Source organism: Podarcis pityusensis (genome assembly GCF_964106645.2).
Source record: "Podarcis pityusensis genome assembly, chromosome: 1".
Classification (NCBI taxonomy): Eukaryota; Metazoa; Chordata; class Lepidosauria; order Squamata; family Lacertidae; genus Podarcis; species Podarcis pityusensis.
Window position 1 is genome coordinate 86,477,250 of NC_138028.1, and position 21,674 is coordinate 86,498,923.

The following is a 21,674-nucleotide window of genomic DNA, read 5'->3' on the forward strand; positions in this document are numbered from 1 at the left end:
TGGGAGCCAATGCAGATCTCTCAGAACCGGTGTTATGTGGTCCCAGCGGCCACTTAGATCTCAAAGAATTGCATGTCCAGCCCTTGTGGCTGGAGAGAAACGTTTTGAGAATGGTCGGGTAGCTTTGTCCAATGCTGCCTTAAACGTATAGACTGGACAATGCATTCAGTGCACAAGGAGTGGAGCTTCAATGTCCTGAGCAGGTGACTGCCTCTCTCCATGGTGCTTATTCAGCTTCAACCCTTCTCCATCTTTCAGTGCCCATTGACTACTCTTATTCATGGCTGCATGGGACTGCTGCTCCAAAATCTGTAAAAATGCAATAGTTTATAATCAATTAATGATATGCATTAGATATCATGAGACTAGCATTTGGGTTTCTTTGGTACCTTATCATGCTCATCCCCTTTTTTCTTTGCACAGAAGTTACACATCCTGTACTTGTGACGTTGTGTCAGTTATGGCATGTATCTAGCAAATATCCAGTTTGTCTCATGGTTCAACAAAGCGCCAGCTCAAGGGCCTGTTGTCAGTTTGCCCCTAGTTTTGTTGCAATCTGAAAAATACAGTCTCAACAGAGTCGTATGGTATGATTCTTCAGAATGTGTAGATTGGCTCATACTTAGCCAGACCCAGCAAAATTACAAAATTGATTTATGGAGGCATTTTTAACATGTACCAATAAATGGCAAATGGACTGTTTACTCTTCTTGATCTGTTGAACTCAGGACACATCATGATGTTTCCCATGGCAAGGAAAACGTATAATGCATCATCTCTATGGCTATAGCTGTGTGTGTGAACAACACTTTGGGGACGTTGTCAAAACCAGATGATGCAGATTACCCACTCTGAATCTGAATGTGGGATTACATAATGCTGAGCACACATTCCAAATGGGAAACAGCTCAGAGTTGACTTTGCACAGCTCTGCAACCCAACGTACATACTCCTGAATAAAGAGAAAAATACAACTTGGAAGCTGTCAGTGATTCTGTGGAGATGGCCAAAGAGTAGAGATGGTGATGAGGTAGAAATGCAGGGGGTGGCAAAGCAGACAGGATGTGTGGTAGAGCTGGGGGACGTCCTTGCACCAGAATGCTCTTCCTGGTTTCTGCTTCTTTGCTGTGCTTATGAGAACAGTGCCTGTTTGCAGTCCTTCCATTTCCTTAGCCTTACTGAAGTATGATGACCATTCTGCATTTCCAGTCAGTACTCACTGGTACTCAGGTTTCCATTAAGTGCAAGATAGGTCTTATATATGTCTGATATATGGTATGAGGTTAGGCCTCTGGATACCTGCTGCTAAGGAGCAAGATCAAGGCAGGGCTGTTGCTGTCTTGGGTTTCACAGAGGCATCAGGTTGGTCACTGTGGGAAACAGGACACTGAATTAGATGGACCTTTGGTCTGATCCAGCAAGGCTCTCCCTATGTTATGAAGAGGTTGCATGTTTTTGTACCACACCCCGTTACACAAGGGATGCCTCATTCTAGAGCTATTGCCAGTATGCTGCAGAGCAGAAGCAGCTCATGACGGGATCATAATGGATGGCTATGAAGATAGGACAAATAGAAAGTGCAGCACTGCCTGTGTGGTCTCATTCACAAGCACAGTCATTGCCTTCAAAGTTCATGGGTGGTGCACATGGATTCCTTAAACCCTGTGCTTTATAACTTCCTCTCTGGACATGTACCCAGGTCACTGAGTTGGGCTGAACCATTACTGGAAATCCCCTGGCTGCCTCAGCTTCTCTAGTGACTCATCTTCTTCATTTTGATTCCTACAGAACTTGCTGAGAATGGCAGAAGATGAGCCAGGCAGTAAGGAGCCTTTTTGTGCCCTCTTATCCAACAAGATAGGCAGAGATCCAAGTGGGGAAATCCCCTGTAAGATCTGTTAGCTCCACTATCTGGGACTCTGAACAGGCTGGCAGCCTTCTGAATTTTAAGTGTTGCGATGCTGAGGTCTCCCCTGAAATAAGCTGCTATTTATATACCACCATCAGGTATCACACACTGTTAAGCCGCTTGCCACTAGACAAAGAATGGACAATAATGAAACACTGGGCACAGCAGATTAATGTTATTCTTTGCCTTCCTGGTATCAATCCATCCCTTCCTAGCCCATAGCCCTGCCTCAGATATCTAAAATGCATTGCATTTCATGTTGCAGACTGAAAAAGTTGCATGTTTCTTTGATGGGTAGTAAATATGATGGAGGAAAATGTTCAGGAGTTGATGCACAAGGAAGCATGTGGGCTACACCAAGTGCCTGAGCACAGGGAGCCTCACCAAACCCCCTGTCTGGCCTTTGAAATTTAGCAGAAACATGGCATATTTTCAAGTTCTTCTCCATGACCATGAAAGCAGCAAAATTGTTCTTTTTAGGAATGAACATGGAGATTACAGTATCTGGATGTTGCATGTGACTGCATCTGACATGAAACAGTTTTGTAAGTTTCTCCCAGGAGAATTGAAGCCCCTTGGATTCTAGGGTGAGGAGATTCCTGGGAATAGCCTCCCCAAAAAGTTGACAACACATTCTTAAGTGTGATGAGTAAAACCCCTGCACTGAGAATCGTCTGGTAAACCAAGGAGGAAAGCTGGCATACAGCCAGAGCTTGTTTACTGGCCTTTATCATTTTTCAAGGCTAGTCTGCTGTTTCCTCACAAAGAAAGATGTTTCTCCTGTTTCTCTGGCTTGTGCTGTTCCCTACCCCAGAACAAGCAACATTTCTAGAATTCATGAAGTTGTATCCAACTTAAGTAATACACAGGGTGGACCTATTGAGAACAGTTATTATTTATGCGTAAATTAAGTCAATTGATTTCTATTGGTCTGCTCTGGGGTATGACTTGGTAAAATACAACCCACTGTGTTTTATGGACTTGCTCAGGACTATGGACCATTCTGCATAGAATAAAGTGATAGTGAGACGACCTGTTCTTAGACTATACCATGTCAGACTGTAGTTAAGAGTATTTATTTTTATTTTTAAAAACCCACTCTGTCTATAGAAAACAAGCATGGCTGAAGAAGAGATTTAGTGTAACCCTTTCCTTAAGGTTACTGCATTCAGGGAATTAAAAGAAAATATGGGGAAGTATTCAAAGATATACCGTATTTTTCGCCCTATAGGACGCACTTTTTCCCCTCCAAAAATGAAGGGGAAATGTGTGTGCGTCCTATGGGGCGAATGCAGGCTTTCGCTGAAGCCTGGAGAGCGAGAGGGGTCGGTGCGCACCGACCCCTCTCACTCTCCAGGCTTCGCGCACCTCTCCGCAAGCAGCGGGAGCCCAGCGCTGGGCTCCCACTGCTTGCGGAGAGTTGCCTGCATGCTGAAGCCTGCACGTGCTGAGCTCAGCGCGTCCAGGCTTCGCGCACCTCTCAGCAAGCAGCGGGAGCCAGCGCTGGGCTCCCATGGCTTGCAGAGAGCTGCCTGTTTGGGGGCTGGGGTCGGAGGAAGCTCGGGCTTCCCCCGCCCCAGCCCCGCGCCTGGGGGGGGAATAATTCCCCCCCTTTATTTCCCCCCCAAAAAACTAGGTGCGCCTTATGGGACGGTGCGTCCTATAGGGCGAAAAATACGGTATATGACCCACCCCCCTCTTACTCGTAGTCTGAAGTACAGCCCAGAATTCTACAACCCCAAGTCTCCTGTTCTATTCTGTGTAGAATGGTTCCCAGTGTGTAGAACAGCTTCCCAGTGACAAGTGAAGATCACCCTGCCCTGGCCTAAGGGGGAAAACAAGTCTCAAGTTATGTCAAAGCAATTCGCTAAAAGCCCACCTAAAAGTCAACTGGTGGAGATTTTTTTTGGGGGGGGGGGAGTCATGCGAAACAGCTGTCAGATTGAGAAAGTGGCAGCTAGGAAAAGAAATAATAATAATAATAATACCTTTATTGTCATTGTACAACCTGTGTACAATGAAATTAAACAAGCCTCTGCCCCCAAACACTCAATCCCTTTTTAAACAACACACCACCTCGCAAGTCAATTTCGCTCTTATTTTCCATTCAACAGCCTAACAGCCCACGGATAGAAGCTATTTTTTAGCCTATTGGTACAGCTGATTAAATATACTTCTATATCTCCTGCCCGAGGGTAGAAGATTAAAGAGGTGATAGCCGGGTGTGAGTAATCCCTGAGAATTTTTTTCACTCTCCTAAGGCAACGATCCCTTGCGATGTCATCTAGCGGACTCAAGGGACAGCCCATAATATCATGTGCTGTATTCACCACCCTCTGTAGAGACTTTCTGTCCGTGGCTGTCAGGCCAGCATACCACACTGTGATACAATATGAAAGGACACTTTCTATCGTGGACCGGTAAAAGTTCATCAACTGTTGTTTAACATTATTCTTTCGCAAGACCCTGAGGAAATGGAGTCTCTGTTGGGCCTTTCTGACCACCTGAGTTATGTTGATTTTCCAAGTGAGGTCCTCACTAAGGTAAACTCCCAGGAATTTAAAGGAGGAGACTGTCTCCACACAGCCCCCCCCCCCCCGATATACAACAGGGCAGGTTCCCCTCTCTTCCTCCGGAAGTCCAACACCATCTCCTTTGTCTTACTAATATTTAGGTGCAAGTTATTCTCTAAGCACCATGTAGATACTTTTTGAACCTCCCCCCTGTACGCTGTTTCATCTCCGCCTGCGATTAGGCCCATTATGGTAGTATCATCTGCAAACTTAATAATTACTGTGGATGGATCAGATGATATGCAGTCATATGTGTACAATGAGTACAGGTAGGGACTTAGCACACATCCCTGTGGGGTGCCAGTGCTAAGCTTCAGGGAGGTAGATGTAACAGTCCCAATCCTCACCGTTTGTGTGGATGCTGGTTCTGTATATACTGGAAGTAATTTCATTGGCTAAGCACAATGCAGAGCTGGAGGGTCCTTTGGTGTAAGCCAGCATAGCAATTCCTATGTACCGGTACTTAAGCTGAGGACAAACCACAGGCAATGAGTGCTTTTTGCCCTGTTAGTGAGTATTTCCAGGGCATCTGGTTTGCCATTGTTACAGACAGCAAGTGTGCTTCAGTCTGACCTAGCACAGCAGATGTTTTTGTTGTAGTGGTTAGGTATTTTAGAACTTTTGTAATCCATTCTTCACCTAAAGGGCCCAGAGCAGAGAATAAATATTAAAACAAAACAATACAAATATATATATAATTCAAAGTACAGTAAAGTCACCAAGTAGGAGCAGAAACAATATGCATTTAGGATGCTCCTCAGAGAATGAGGTTTACGCTTATTCCTGGGACTTTAGCTAGGATTTACATCAGTCATCCATATTCCTTGAAAATACATACTGTCAAACTTTGAATACAATAAAGTGTTTTTTTAATTACTTATAAGAGCATTTGTATTGTAAAATACTCAACCCCAATGCTTTTTAAAGTTGGCTTTGCATCCTAAAAGGACTGCATTCTATTCTGCCTCCTTTTTCTCATTAGATCAGTGTAAGTTATTTGAGTGTCACCTACTCTAAAACCTCAAGGCATTACTATGAACAAAATAGGAAATAAAGCCCATAAATATGATGGACTTAAAAAGGAACATCAATAACCCAACCCAAAGCTATGTAGGGGGCGCCTCCCTGTCCAAAACAACAACCCCAATAAAGAACAATTGTCAGCTGGAAGATGTGGACTCAAAACCCCTAATAACTGTGCCACTATTAAAACTAATAAAATTGCAACAAATTTACTTAAAATCAGAGGGGAAATAAAAAAAAAAGTCTTCTTGTTTCTAGACTGGCTTTGCATAGACATCTGGGTTCAGTGGATAATTTTATCATTTTGGGGCTTTCCCAGATGGTTGCTATTTGCAGGTGGGATTCAATCACCAGCTGACAAATTAAGGTTGCACAATTAAAGCTGATTGGAAGGTCTTGCGCAACAAACCTGCTTCCGCAAAAGACAGACTTTTTGAGAGAAGGAAAGTGATAGAAAAATGCACTGGGACATGGGCGTAGCCAAGGGGTGTAGCCCGTCCCCCCAAATCCTCAAAAAGTATTGAAAAGCATTGAAAATACTCAATTAACGGAGGTTCTGCTCCTCCCACCCAGCAGAAGCCTGACCCCCAAACAAAAGCAAATCTCCCAACAAAAAGCTCAGCTTGCTACGCCCATGCACTCGGAGGTGTGGAATAGCTACATTGTCTAGCTTCCCTGCATAAGATCAGAATGAATGCTCATTTGATAGCCAACATCATCTAAACTCCCTGCAAACAAATCAGGATTAATGCTCAATGAAAATGTCCCCTGGAAAACACCCAGTATCTTTGATGCCTATCCTAGGCCTAACCATTTCTATGTAGCTAGAGTGTTTTTCCTTTTCTTTTCCCTCCAACCTCTCCAGGGCAGTGGGCAGCCCATTGGTCATGGATCCCAACAGCATCTGCCGGAAGACCAAGCGGCTGGCTGGGAAGCAGGCTGAGCTGTGCCAGACGGAGCCTGAGATCATGCAGGAGGTGGCCAAGGGGGCCAGGCTGGGAGTGCGGGAGTGCCAGTACCAATTCCGCTTTCGTCGCTGGAACTGCACCAGCCACAGCAAATATTTCGGCAAGATCCTACAGCAGGGTGAGCTGTTGTTTGGGGAGGCAATTTCTCCCTTTGGGATTTTCCCAGAGACTAGAAGGCAGGTCTAGCTCTACCACTGGGCAAAGCGATGCAGAATCAGCAGAAATGCTTTTCCGTCTGGCCACATCGACACCATACATCTAAAGCAGTATCCTACTAAGCAGTCATGGAATCCCCAAAGAATCCTGGGAAGTGTCGTTTATTAAAAGTGCTGACCACACAGAGCTGCGGTTCCCAGAGCCCTTAACAAACTGCAGTTCCCATAATTCTCTATGATAGTTGAAGTGGAATAGGAGACCTGATGTGCGTGTGACCTTCTGTCTATGCCTGAATGCTGAAGTGTATCCATGAAGAGAAGCATCCCCGCCCCCCGCTGTGATATGCTGAAAAGTACTGAGGCCTCCAGACAGCAACCATATTTTTCAGTCAGCCTGCAAAATCTTCACACGTCACCAGCTCCAACTTTGTGTTTACACAGAAAATATGTCAAGGTGTGAAGTAGTCTGGATTCTGCATGTCAGTTGCCACATGCATTTCATAATTTGCATGAAACGTACATGTCTCTGCAGCTGTTGCATGTGATGATACACACAAGAGTTTCAAATCATTTCCAGCACCGAAGTGCTTTCCATGTTGGAAAATATTGGGAAGAAACCTTTATATGCTCCAAGCCCTACAACTAATTTCATTTATAAGGGAAGAAGCGTTATCCATTTTTCTGAAGGGCTGCAACATGGTTGATTAATTGATTGAAACCTTTTTGATCAATTAAAAATGTTCCTCCAGGCAGCAGATATTTAAAAACAAATTGTAATTATTTTAATTGCTAGGCACTTACAAAAACCACAGTAGCAGGCTCTTCTCAGAAGCAGCCCTCCTTTTCTCATCCAAAGGAAGAAATGGCTCTTTTAAGATGCCTGTTGTGACATGTGCATAGATCACTGAAAGGCAAAGGAAATATGCATTTTATGTATAGCTACCTATTTATTCATATGCAAATGCACACAAATTTAAGTGACTGATTTAAACACTTGATTTACTGACTAAGATTTCTTTAATCTGGGGACAGTCCTCAAAATGAAACTGGGTGCTGCCTTTCATTGCTTTGTGCATGAAATCAAGGTCACTCATGGAAAAAACAACACTTTCCCTGTCCAAATATTTTCTGCACTGTGGCTGGATGCAATAGCCAGTGTGGTACGGGAATTAGATGTTGGACTAGGACCTTTCTGGGAGCAGAAGGATCTGATACATTTTCCTAGGTGGGGGGTTGCTTTGTGTCTCCCCCTCCCCTCGCTCCCACAGAAGGCACGGGGCAACACTGCATTAGAGTATGTGAGGCAAGGGAATTGCTGGGTCTTCAGGGCGGCACAGGTTATTGCTACAGGCCGAAGGTTTACTGCTATGACATGTCTCACTGTCCTTGTAATGAAGCAATTATGGGTGCTCCCAGACAATACAGCAGCTTTTAATAAAGCCCAAGAATGTATCCTTGTCTGGGAGTGATTTACTGCCCCCCATTCCGCCCCCCCCCATTAGACTGTGCTCCTACATGTCCTTATAGCTTCCTCCAGGCTTCCCAGCAACCTGACAGAATAGGGGCCTGGGCAATAAATAACACACACCCCAGGAAGCCCCCTTGCCACAATACTGGATGGTGTGTTTTTTTTCCAGCCCTGCCCCAAATGTAAGAGGACAGGCAGGTCAAAAGGACAGGGCAGGATCCTGGTGCACTGCCCTAGGGCCAGCAACAGGCACACTATGGGCACGACTAATGTTGTCAGGCTCATAAAAAGGGTTTGTAAAAATAAGAGCCACCTTTTTGAGGAAAATTTCACAGGACGTTTTGGACACCAACTTGGGAGGTCAGTGTTATAATTTCTGTCTACTGGAATACACAACAAGGGGCTCTACACATCCCACTCCCAATACCTGCAAAAGTTTCAGGGTGGACATACTGCTCTGCTTCCGATCAGTTCATGTCCCATAACTTCCTACTTAAATCCTATAACTTTAAACCACAAAGTTACTCATGCTGTTGTTTTTCTTGATTTTGTTGTGCCCTTTCAGATGGCAATAATACAGTAATACTGGGGAAGCATTGCAATGCAACTAATAAAGCAGAATGGTACAGGGATGATCCAATATAAACCCACTACCAATGCACTATTGCATTAATAACATGTTGCAAAACGCAGCCCCCCAAATCCCCACACCCTCACCAGTCTATAGGGGCTTATACACAGTGGCTGCCATTTCTATTGAGAGCACATGCTGACGATGACAATATTTCCCTTAGATATTTGATCTTCAGAGCCCTTTCCAGCCAGAGAAGAAGCCCATCTGGTGTAGTTGGAAACCTACGGAAGTAAAAGAATGGAAGGCTCTTTCCCTTGTCGGTCATTTCACTCCCTAATTAGCAAGCCGCGGCATTGTGTTTCCACCCGCGCTTCTCCCTTGGACATTTACCGTATATGTCTTAAGGCGACGATTAGAGTCCAAGGGACTAAGCAAGTGAACCTTGGTGGCGGCGGAGCATGGATAGAAACTGGATCGGGGGTGGTGTTGCTTGTGCAACGCAGGAAGGTATGCGCGAAGATGCTGCGGGCAAAATGCATGGGAGCTTGTTGCTGCCGAGCCGGGTAGCCGGCCACGTAAAGGAATGCCCTCCTGCAACGCAGACAGAGAAGCCCGCCCGTTTTCATCCCGTCCTCCCTCCGTGTCCTTCGCTCCTGGTATCTCAGCCCGGCGGGCGGCTCCGCGTTTGTAACAAGCCGGGCGACTGCTGGCAAAGTGAGAGGAGGAGGGCGGGCGGACGGGAGAGACTGAGCCCCCGGCGGGTGCGGCGCCTGGTGCCGGAGCAAGCAAAAGGAGAATCCCCCTTTGGCTGCGGCAGGTCCCGGCATGGCGAGGGATGCCTGGAACTCGTGTCCCGCGGCGGAGGGGCGACTGGCGCCCCGCTGTCAATAAGAATCCAGGTTATTGGGGTGGAGAAGGAGGAGGAGGAGGAGAGCGAGGGGGCATTCCAACCCGGCCTTGCCCTCTGGTTGCCGGGCTCGGGCAGCAAAGCAATTCCTTATTGGAGTAGATTGATTTTTCCACCCGCCGCGTTTTCCGACGGGCTGCTGAGCAAGAAGAGCTCAACCGGGGCCGCGCAATTCTCGTCCGTAGCTGCCGCGCATTTTTCGCTGAGATTTGCGCGGGATAATCTCCCGCCGGACTGTGCCGGGTGAGGCAACTATGACCGCCTCCCGCTCTGCCGCCCTTTGCATGGCACCCCAAGCTGCTGCCTCACTCGGGTTAAAAACAAACGAACAAAAACAGCCCGCGGTGGCCACTCGAGCGGCAGCCTCTTGTCCAGTCAGCCAGCCCTTGTGTCCCCTCAGCTGGGAAAGCTGCAGTACTTCCTTCCTGTATAGTCCAGTCCCACGCAGCCGTAGGCAGACATTTAAAGCACATCGCTCCAAAGAATCCTGGGGGCTGTAGTTTACCTTTTACGGAGCTACAATTCCTAAAACCCATAATAAATTACAATTCCCAGTATTATTATTTTTTTGGAGGGGGAGTGCGTTCACTAGTTTTAAAATGTCACCAGCGGGCCTACTGATTACAGTGGGCCTTACTCCCAGCATAAGGCTGCAACGTTAGACTTCTACAGATAGCTGGAGTTTGAAGTTAATATTGGAGGCCGAGATAGGCCTCTTTGGGTGATAGCTGACTGGAGGCAGGGCCAAGAGGTTCTTAAGCCTGGCAACTTAGTTCTACTAAGGAGCAGAGTTTACTTCCTCTCACCCTACTTTTAAAATGTGTTTAACAAAGGGGAGGCAGAAACTGAACAGGTGCACCCACCCTGGAACTGCAGCGGGGGGAATCTTCACTGGTTGGATTTCTGTTTGTTATGCTTTTTTAAAGGCCGTGCTTTTTGCCAGATTTACCCTTGGCAGGCCCATGAACTAGTGGCTTGTTTGTTTGTTTAAACCTGACTCCATTTGATGTTCTCCATTTCTTTCTTCTTCCCCTGCTCTGCCCTCTCACTCTCTTACACAGATATCCGGGAGACAGCCTTTGTCTATGCCATCACAGCGGCCGGCGTGAGCCATGCCGTCACCCAGGCCTGCAGCATGGGCGAGTTGCTGCCATGCGGTTGTGAGGCGACTCGGAGCCGGTCGCCTCCTCTGCCCCCCGCCATCACAGGGTCAGAGGGCTCCGCTTGGGAGTGGGGCGGCTGCGGGGATGATGTTGACTTTGGCTATGAGAAATCCCGCCAGTTCATGGACGCTAAGCGCAAGCGTGGCAAGAGCGACATTCGAACTCTCATTGACCTGCACAACAACGAAGCGGGACGCCTGGTAAGGGCAGCCTCCCCTCACTACGTGGGTATCTGGAATCCTCTCTCCACAGGCAACCTGGCCTTCTTCCTTGGTGGGTGGGGAGAACCGTGACTGCCCTTTTAACTTGCCAGAACATGGCCTGCTTAGGCTTAACTTGGCTGCCCGTCATATCCTCACTTCCACTCCAGTGACACAGCCCTGCCTTGTGTCCAGACCTATTTCTATGGTCAAGGTCATCACCCCAACTGCTCTCACACAGCTTGAGCCCTCATCCGGTTCTAGGGCTAAGGATTGCTGTTATGCATGTGCATTTGGCCATGCTGTGTTCCATGCAGTAATGGGGCAGAGTATCCTGTGGCTACAGCAGCATGCTGTAGTCCCTTTTGCTTGCAGACACTGTCACTACTGCTGCCATGTTATCTGCTAATACTGTATAGGCATGTGCACATAAAGCTGGAGGTAGGGGCTTTAGGACCAACAAGTGGAGAAAATCAGTGTAGGTTTTTCTGTTGGGCATATTTTCTTGGGGTAATCTGTTGGTGAGTGAGGCGAAAGCCAGCGGTAGCCCAGAGCCAAAAGTGGAAGGGTCCACCTCTTTTCTCCCCATTCTTTCTGACACCCCTTTCCTCTCTCTCTCTCTCTCTCTCTCTCTCTCTCTCTCCCTCTCCCCCCCCCCCCGTCTCTCTCGCTTTCTCTCTCTCTCTCACACACACACCTCAATTTCCTCTCTCTCTCTCCCCCTGCCTCACTGCCCTGCAGGCTGCCAGAAATTGGGTAGATTGCTCATTCCAGAGGCCTGAATTCAGCGCTTGCAGAGGGATTAAAAAAATTGGCCAAAGGCCACATAAAATTAGATCAAGGGCTGTAGCCTGCAGTGGGTATTTGGCCATCCCTGTCTCACTGGGCTTCATTTCCATGGTACAGCAAGCCAGAGTTCCTGCCCCAACACTATGCCAACTATTAATTCATTTGAAATATGTGTAGAACAATTTGGACACTTTTTACTATTGGGAGTTGGAGGAACACTTCCCTGCCAGAAGATCTGTACACAGCTATACCATAAAATCCCACACATCAGAGTAACAACTGATTATCAAAAGTATTTATACCCACCTCAAATTCATATCTAAAAATCATCCTTTAGCTGATCAGGCCTGCTTTAAGCTGTTGTTCCTTAACTTTAGTTGGCCATCATTTTTAATGGTGCAAAAATGCTAGAGTTGGATGAAGTGTTTATTCCCAACTCTCCATCCCAAGCATGCACTCTCTCTCTTACCCACCCACATCAAACTCTTTGTATTTTCCCTCCCTCCCTTTCTGCAAGCTTGCTTCTAACTTCATGATTCAACCCTGGATGCCCTATAACCAAAGCATGTTCCCTTGATAGGCTAGGCATCTCTTTCAACCTGCCTTCACTGCCTGCCACCTGAATTTCCCTCTGTAATCTTTAGGTATCCTCTTCCTCCTCCTGCCTCTGCCTGTCTTTTCCATCCCCTCAATCAGTCCTGGGGCTCATCCTGGATTACCACCAAAAACATACTGGCTGGCAGAACAAGAAGATTTCATGATCCCCATCAGAACCATCAATTTATCAATGGATAATAATACACAAGGCCAGAGGGGACAGTTAGACAGTTTATGAACAGGTATGCAAAGCAGACAGATCTATGCACTTACATGCTTAGAGAGCTCATGTGATGTAGTACTGAAATGTGGGAGGTGCATGAGCCTGGATCAAATCCAGTAGCAACAAGCTTTGTAGGGGTAGATTTAGGCAACTGGCAATTTCAACCTACCACCCTCAATATGAGGATAATAATACTGGCCTACACTGCAGGGTTGTTGTAGAATTCTTGATATAGCATATGTAAAGCGTTCCAAATGTTCCAGGACTGTACTGTATCACATAAATGCTAAATATTACTGTTGTATTACATGCTCTCACATGTAGAAGAGGGTAACCCAGTCAGAGTCTTTTGGTCCATATTCAGAATATGGGAAGGAGGTGGGGACAGGGAACCTAGTTCTCCTGAGATATTATCTCCTTCATAATCTGGCTTCTAAAGCATGGTGCTGTTGACATCACCTCCCTCCTCTTTTGTGAATGTAAGGCACTGATAGGCAATGTCATTCTCAGGGTCTGAGGGCCAGAACACAGTAATCTGACTGTGGATGACATGCATTTTCATTTTCTCTTTTAGGCTCAAAATGAGCTTTCTTCCACCCCACCTTCCCTTGTAGTTGAAAGCAGCCTTTGCCAACCTAGTGCCCTCCAGTTGTCTTGGGCTACAGCTCCCATCAGCCCCAGGCAGCATAGGCTGATGGGAGTTGTAGTTCAGCTCTGTGGTGAGCTGATTTTGATTTTGCCACTTTCACCATTGCAGTGTGTTCTTGGAGGTATGAATTGTTTTCTCCAATGGCTGTTTCTTTTCCTCCTTCCAGGCAGTGAAAAACCACATGCGGACAGAGTGCAAGTGTCATGGACTTTCGGGTTCCTGTGCATTACGCACCTGCTGGAAGAAGATGCCGCCTTTCCGGGAGGTGGGTGACCGCCTCCTTGAACGCTTTAATGGGGCTTTTAAAGTGATGGGCGGCAACGATGGCAAGACACTCATCCCTGTGGGACGGAATATCAAGCCCCCGGACCGGCAGGACCTCATCTACTCTGCCGACTCACCTGACTTCTGCGTGGCTAACCGCAAGACGGGTTCACTGGGCACGCGTGGACGAGTGTGCAACAGCACCGCCATGGACATGAGTGGTTGCGACCTGCTATGTTGTGGGCGCGGCCACCACGACGAAACACTTCTCCTGGAAGAGAACTGCCTTTGCCGCTTCCATTGGTGCTGTGTGGTGCAGTGCCGGAAGTGCACGGTACGCAAGGAGCACAGCTTATGCATTTGAGTGGGTACAGAAAGGACACTGGGCAGGGATGGCCCAGAGCATGAGGGCAAGGATGATGGCCAACTTGCCACAGAATCCAAAGACAGGGAGCATAATCAAGCCTGCCATGGGTTTGAGGGAACATGGATCATTCTGGACTGCCTTGGATCCCCAGAGCATGGAAATGGATTGTTTCTGAAACCTTGGTTCCCTGCAGTTTCCAGCACTTGTTGGCTATAACCTCCTCTGTGGCAGGCCCTGCACCTCCATTACTCATTGACTGGACATACACTCCTGAAGACGGGAGACTAGTGTCACCTGACATTCTCCCATCACCATCCCCAGCATCTTGGTCCTATGTGGGTCTCTGTCTATAGGCCATGCACAGTTTCCCTGGAGGGAAGTGTTGTGCCTCATTTATTAATGGATCTTTCCTGTGTTTGAGAGAACAGCAGAGGTTTCCCTGAGCTTGACTGCTCGCTCCCATGGCTTCCTTGCCCACCTTCAGCTGGGGTTGCTGTTTCTTTCTGCATTAATAAAGCTATTTAAACTAATAGTGTCTTAATCCATTGTTGCAAAAGGAAGTGTTCACAAGTGCACTTGATACAGATGAGTAATTTAACTAGAAGTTTAAACTATTTTCTTGTTCATCCCATAGGCATCTGGTTGCTCCACTGTAAGAATAGGATGTTGGGCTGGTTGGGCCTTTGGTCTGAACTAGCAACAGGGTTTTATTATGTTCTTATCTAATCAGAGCATTTAGAGTGGTATGAAGGTGACTTTGCCTAACATTAATGCATTGCTGTTAAGTGACCTTGGGAGCATGTCCAAGAGTGTTGATTATGTCTCTTGCAGGTCAAGAGCTCCTGTGGAGTTAGAGATGCTGGGGTTGAATTATGATGTATTTGATGTCAAGACCACTCAGTTAGGATATGGACTGATTTGGTATGAAAGGCATGTCCTATATGTTTTGTAGCTTTGCAGCAGTGTTCCTTATTTACATTGTCAAAGTCACTTGTGGAAAACCTCTAGCACTTCACTTGTGCAGACGAATAAGTGAGGCTCCCAGCAGGTAAGTGACATGTGCAGGTAGGTCACACACATTCATCAAGGAGTCATCACACACAATCATTCATCAGCCTTTTTTTAGGTGTGTCAATTTGGGGGAGGTCTAATAATAATAATAATTCATCAATTCTTTCTCTTTTCCCCCTCCTAAGCTGCCTCATAAGAATAAATTAATGCCAGAACCCTCATTCTCTTTCATGCATGGAGACACGAAACACAGAATTCTTCCCTAATTAACTTATTGATGGCAGCTTGAAGAACCTTTTTCCCACCAGAGGGCGCCAAGGGCTTAATGTAGCATTGCATGTTGCTGAGAAAGAAGCATTCTGGGTTAGACAGCATTGCTATTGTGAACTTCCAGGTGTGTGTGCCCTAGCAGAGTGGGTCAACATAGTCCAAGAGGGTGCATGGTCTGTTTGCTTTCTCCTGATGCAGCTCCTACTCCCATCTTAAGGATGAAGCCTCTTTGGACTGATTAGCTGTGCATTAGATTTATGCTGATGGGTCTACCAGGTGCAAAGATTCTACTAATGAGGAAAGGTGTAGAATCTACCAAAAACTAGAAGCAATAGTATTTGGCCTGGTTTTGTTGAGATCAGAAGTGGGATTTGGGGGAGTATTAAGGACCTGTCAGCATGAGGAATTGTTTCTTGTTAAACTTCCCTTGCAGTTTTGTAATCACTGCCTTTGAGTCGTCTTTCTATGCCTTTTTCTTGATTGCGATCTCCTCTGATGTTGCACTGACCCTCATAGTCATGCAGATTAATCATGCACCTGCATCTGTTACTGACTTACACACTATGATCTCATGAGAGGTGTGACAGCCTTGGCCTTGGGAACCTTAGTGCTGGAGGGGAGCAGAGATAAAACTTGGAAGACCTAAGATTCTGAGCGCCAACATCTATACAATTTATGTCAGTGGAACACAGGCTTCCAAGCAGCATTTTGTCAGTGCATATTGATTGCTCAGCAGCCTCAGATGAAAAAAGATATACCAAATCTATATTTATGCCAATTCAAACTGAAAAAAGATCCCCACACCAAAGAAAGAAGCCTAGTATTATATGGCTTGGTGAGGTGGGAAGCTGTGGACATGCAATCACATATGAGGCCATACATGCTGCTTGTTTGCATATGGGCAAACATGCATGCGGGCACATACACACAGACCTCTACTTGCCCTCTGTTGGTTCATTGCTTCCCCCTGTGCTGCAGCTGGGATGTGTAGAGCGGGTAGCTCAGTGTACCATGACGGGGATAGGAACATCTGATTCTCCCAAAGTGAAGCCATGTGTCAGCCTCACCACAACACAGGCAGATAATGAGAGGTTTCTCCCAGCATGGTGGGAGCAGCAAAAGGGGTTCCTCTGGGCTTTCTTGCCCCAGGCGTTACTAGAGGGTTCATTGCAGGTCACAATGGAACTTCCCTGCTATCATCATCATCATCCGGCTTGAATTGTGGTTTTCAAACTGCTCCCTGACACTGGGCAGGAAGGTGCACACAGAAGCAGCAGTCAGCTGGGTTTAGGGTGGGGTTTTCTTTTTGTAGGATCTTCCCCCCACCTAGAAGTATTCAGTCTGCCCTTTTCCAGTTGCTGGAAATTGCAAGGGAGGAGCAGTTTTGCACTCAGGTCCTGCTTGTAGGCAACTGGTTGGCCACTGTGAGAAATGGATGGTGAATTAGATGGACCTTTGGCTTTATCCAGCAGGGCTTTTTGTTTTGTTTTGTTTTGTTTTGTTTTGTTTTGTTATTACTGCTCTAAGTCTCTCCCGGACTCTCATGCCTGTAGTTCCAAGAGCAAGGGTCTCCTTGCTGTGCTGTGTGTTATCGCTGAATTTCCCTTTTCCTACAATGGGTTTCAGTTATCACATATGACCTTACTTACAAATACGATAAAAACCATATAAGATGCAAGTAATGCAGCAACAGACTCAAATACAATGCTGTCTTGCCTTGCCATTCAGACACAAATTCTGCCTTCATCTATCACTCCACCAACCCCCTCAAGTGGGTCTTTTCAGCTTCCTGTATCATAGGACCAGACCTGCTTATAGCTTGCCTCAGTTTCCTGCCCCCCATTCCACCCCTCCCCTCCCCAGCCTCAGTTCAGTTCCTGGTGCTATTGAATTTCAAGTCTCTCCTCCCACGACTTCCCTCCAACAATCCTGGGAAATGTAGTTTCTTAGAGGTGCTGGGAGTTGTAGCTTTGTGAGGTGCAAACCACAGTTCCTAGGACCCTTTGCAGGGAAGTAATATACTTTAAATGTATGGTGTGTACTGCAAAATCCCCACCTGAAATTAAAGTCCCTCAGCTTCTTTGTTGCAGAGTTGTTAGGGTTTTTAGGCACATCACCAATTTCAGAAGACAGGGGGAAATGTAATTATTGCGGATTGTTCCTCAATACGTTCTCCTGAGAGTAGACCCATTGTAAATAATGTGCATAAGTTCATTATGTCAGGGTCTACTCTGAGTATGGCTAATGTTGGATACAAACTAGCATTCAGAAGACAGAGAAATACAGAATTACGTCAAACATGACCCTGTATGGTTGCTGCTTCGTGTTTTGTCCCGCCTTAAGTTTAGGTTTATATGATTTTTTAACCATAGGTCATTACAAACCTAATTGCACAGTATAAAACTGTATTAAAACAATATAAATGGTGAAAATACTGAAATAGTAAACCAAATAATCAAATTAGGATAATGACAAGTGTCACCATGACGGTTGCCAGTGTTAATTTTAGTTTCTGCACTGCCACAGCAAATAAAGAAACAGGGCGGGTGACAGACATGTTTCTTTTGATCTCTCAGTAAAGGACAATTTTTTGTTCAGCTCATTCCCAAGGCTATAAACTGGGACGGCGGAACAAAAAATTTGGTGTTCTGGAATGTATAAATGAAACACCTCTATGAAAAATATCCTCTACACAAACATTGGTTAACTGAAAGCTTGCCGTAACGTCCCTCCAATGTCTGAAAATCTTGGAGCCATAATAAAGGCTATACGTAAGAAAGAGCAGTGCTGGATTTAGGGTGGTGCAGGCAGTTCCCCTGCACAGGGCACAAAGCTGAGGGGGCGCAAAATGGATGAGATCAATAATTGAGAAGATCCATTTGGGGGCGTCAAATTTTGGCCTTGCACAGGGCACCATGTTATGAAATATTACCAAAGGCCATCGCTGAAGAAGAGCATAAAAGAAAGGTATCACAATATTTTTTTTTTAAAGAATATTTATTCCAGTTTTAAAGTTACAAAAAAAGAAGAAAAAACAAACCATACACATGTTACAAAAAACAGACAATAAAAAAGAAGCAAGAAAAAAAAAACTCAACAAAGAATAAACATGCATCACAATAAAAAATAACAAAAATCAAATTAGACCTTTACCACCTTTTTCCCTTTTACTTATTTCCATGACTTCCTCTCACCTCCCTGCTTTGTATTCTAATTTAGATCGTATCTCCAGCAAATCCTTCTAACCTTCTTTTCTTTTACTTATTTTAACATTCGAAAATATTTAATTCTCCTCTATCCTCATTTTACACTTCGTTTTTACTTATTCCATTATACCATGTCTGCCAATACGGCCTAATATTCTTTTCCAACCTTTTTCTAACATTCTTTTATATTACAGTATTTCTGAAGATATATTTTAATTTTTTTCCAGTCTTCTTCCATCAACCCTTCTTCCTGGTCTCGAATTCTGCCGGTCATCTCAGCCAGTTCCATATAGTCCATCACTTCCATCTGCCATTCTTCTTGGGTAGGCAATTCTTGTGTCTTCCAATATTTCCCAATGAGTATTCTTGCTGCTGCTGTCGCGTACATAAAAAAATTTCTGTCTTCCCTTCGCACCAATTGGCCGACCATGCCCAAGAGGAAGGCCTCTGGTTTCTTCACAAAAGTGTATTTCAATACCTTTTTTAGTTCATTATATATCATTTCCCAGAAGGCCTTGATCTTTGGGCACGTCCACCAAAGGTGGAAAAAGGTACCTTCATTTTCTTTACATTTCCAACATTTATTATCGGGCAAATGATAGATTTTTGCTAGCTTGACTGGGGTTAAGTACCACCTATAAATCATTTTCATTATATTTTCTCTTAAAGCATTACAAGCCGTAAATTTCATACCTGTAGTCCATAACCGTTCCCAGTCAGCAAACATAATGTTATGCCCAACATCTTGTGCCCATTTAATCATAGCAGACTTAACCATTTCATCCTGTGTATTCCATTTCAGCAGCAGGTTATACATTCTTGACAAATTTTTTGTTTTAGGCTCTAACAATTCCGTTTCCAATTTGGATTTTTCCTCCTGGAAACCAATCTTTTTATCTAGGTTAAAAACCTCCCTTATTTGATAATAATGAAGCCAATCTCGAACTTTAGTTTTTAATTTGTCAAAACTCTGCAATTTTAGTTTATCTCCAACTTGTTCTAAAATTTCACAGTATTTTGGCCAATTTGTCTCCATATTAGTTTTTTTCAATGCCTTTGCCTCCATTGGTGACAGCCACCTTGGTGTTTTACTTTCCAACAAATCCTTATATCTCACCCAAACATTAAACAATGCTTTCCTGACAATATGGTTCTTAAAGGCCTTATGCGCTTTAACCTTGTCATACCATAAATATGCATGCCATCCAAACACATTATCAAAGCCTTCTAAGTCCAAAATGTCCACGTTTTCAAGAAGTAGCCAATCTTTCAGCCAGCAAAATGCGGCTGATTCATAGTAAAGTTTAAGATCTGGCAGGGCAAATCCCCCTCTTTCCTTCACATCTGTTAATATCTTAAATTTTATTCTAGGCTTTTTGCCCTGCCAGATAAATTTGGACATATCTCTTTGCCACCTCTTGAAACAGTCCATTTTATCCACAATTTGCAATGTTTGAAACAAAAACAACATTCTGGGCAATACATTCATCTTTATCGCAGCAATTCGGCCCAACAATGATAGCTTCAATTTTGACCATGTTTCTAAATCCTTCTTCACTTCTGACCAACATTTTTCATAGTTCTCTTTAAACAAATTCACATTTTTAGCAGTCATATGCACCCCTAAATATTTCACTTTGTTAACTATTGTTAATCCTGTCTCTTTCTGAAACCTCTCTTTCTCAATCTCTGTAAGGTTTTTCTCTAATACCTTAGTTTTCATCTTGTTCAATTTAAAACCTGCTACTTGAGCAAATTCTTGGATTAATTGTAATACTCTTTTTGTGCTAGCTTCTGGCTCCTGTAAAGTCAAAACTAAATCGTCAGCAAAAGCTTTCAATTTGTACTGTTTAGCTCCGAGTTGTATACCTTTAACCAATTGGTCTTTTCTAATCATATTGAGCAAAACCTCCAAGACCGATATAAAAAGCAATGGGGAGATTGGGCAACCCTGTCTTGTTCCTTTCTCTATCTTAAATTCTTCTGTAACTACATTGTTCACAATGAGCTTAGCTTTTTGTTCCGAGTAAATTGCACCTATACCATTTTCGAAACTTTGGCCTACCCCCATCCCCTGCAAATTTTTCTTCATAAAACTCCAAGAAATATTGTCAAAGGCTTCCTCTGCATCTACAAATATTAAAACAGCTTTGGTATTGATATTAACTTGCAGTTTTTCTAAAATATTGATAATATTCCTCGTATTATCTGACAGATGTCTCCCAGGGAGAAAGCCCGCCTGATCTTTATGAATCTCTTTTACCAATACATTTTTTAATCTTTTAGCCATAATTTCCGCAAAAATTTTGTAATCCATATTAAGTAGGGATATGGGACGGTAGTTCTTCAGCTGTGTCTTCTCCACTTCAGTTTTTGGTATAAGTGTAATGTATGCTTCTTTCCACGACTTGGGTGCTTTTCCTCCCCGTAGTATTTCATTGCAAAGTTCTTTCAACGGTTGCAATAACCATTCTTTCAAAGATTTGTAGTATTTTGCAGTTAGACCATCCGGTCCTGGAGATTTGCCCAATTTCATATTCTGAATGGCTCCTTCCACCTCTTGATCAGATATTGTAGAGTTTAATATTGATTTGCTCTCTTGAGATACTTTTTGTAATCCATTATTTTTCAAAAACCGATCAATGTCTAATTCTTTCTGGGTTTCCTGCGTATATAACTGTTTAAAATAATTTTGAAAGCACTTCCGAATCTCCCCAGGATTCTGTATATTCTTCCCTTCTACTACCAAGTTCGTAATCGTATTCAGCTTTTGTCTTTTTTTCATTTGCCAGGCCAGTAATTTCCCACACTTATTTGCCGATTCGAAGGTCTTTTGTTTCATCTGTTTGACCTTCCATTCTATCTCCTGATTCATCAGTTTCATATATTGTACTTGGTATAGCTTTATCTCTTTTAAAATCTCCTGTGAGTTCGGTTTCGCCCTCAGTCTTTTTTCTCCATCCTTAATTTTCTCCAAATTTTTTTCTCTCTTCTCTGAAAGGTATCACAATATTGGACCCTTTTGTATATGGAAAAATAATAATGATTCATCTTCATGCCCTGATGAATGCTGTAATTGTTAATTCTTCTTTTTTAACCAAAATTTACTATGCCTTGCCTCTGTTTCTACTTAAGGAAGTAAATCTAGGCCATCCTGCTGATCTAAGCTTACACACTGCTGCACTCAGTTCACATTAACTTTTTTTCCTAGCTAGAAAGAATGTGGGTTCTTCATAAGGTAGGGCTTAAGCCAATGCAGAATGAGGGTTTCATTAGCAGATCTTAAAGCCTATTACTGTTCGCAGTTGAGCTACTGGAATGCCTTGAGGCAGAGCAAGGTATGATCGGCAAATTTTTT

General features: G+C 44.5%; 1 protein-coding gene across 3 annotated transcripts in view; it reads left to right on the forward strand.

Annotated features, from left to right (window-relative positions):
- WNT6 (Wnt family member 6) overlaps window positions 1–14,359 on the forward strand; it is a gene marked incomplete at its 5' end in the record, with an annotated part of 50,569 nt that extends 36,210 nt beyond the window's left edge. For 2 of the 3 annotated variants that reach the window (XM_081000768.1, XM_081000767.1), the window contains 3 exons: window positions 6,371–6,591; window positions 10,639–10,940; window positions 13,365–14,359. In XM_081000768.1, the coding sequence (XP_080856894.1) occupies window positions 6,393–6,591; window positions 10,639–10,940; window positions 13,365–13,826 (963 nt within the window). In that variant the 3' untranslated portion in view covers window positions 13,827–14,359. The remainder of the gene's footprint in view (window positions 1–6,370; window positions 6,592–10,638; window positions 10,941–13,364) is intronic. The other variant, XM_081000769.1, reaches the window with a different exon arrangement.
- Window positions 14,360–21,674: the final 7,315 nt, after the last annotated feature.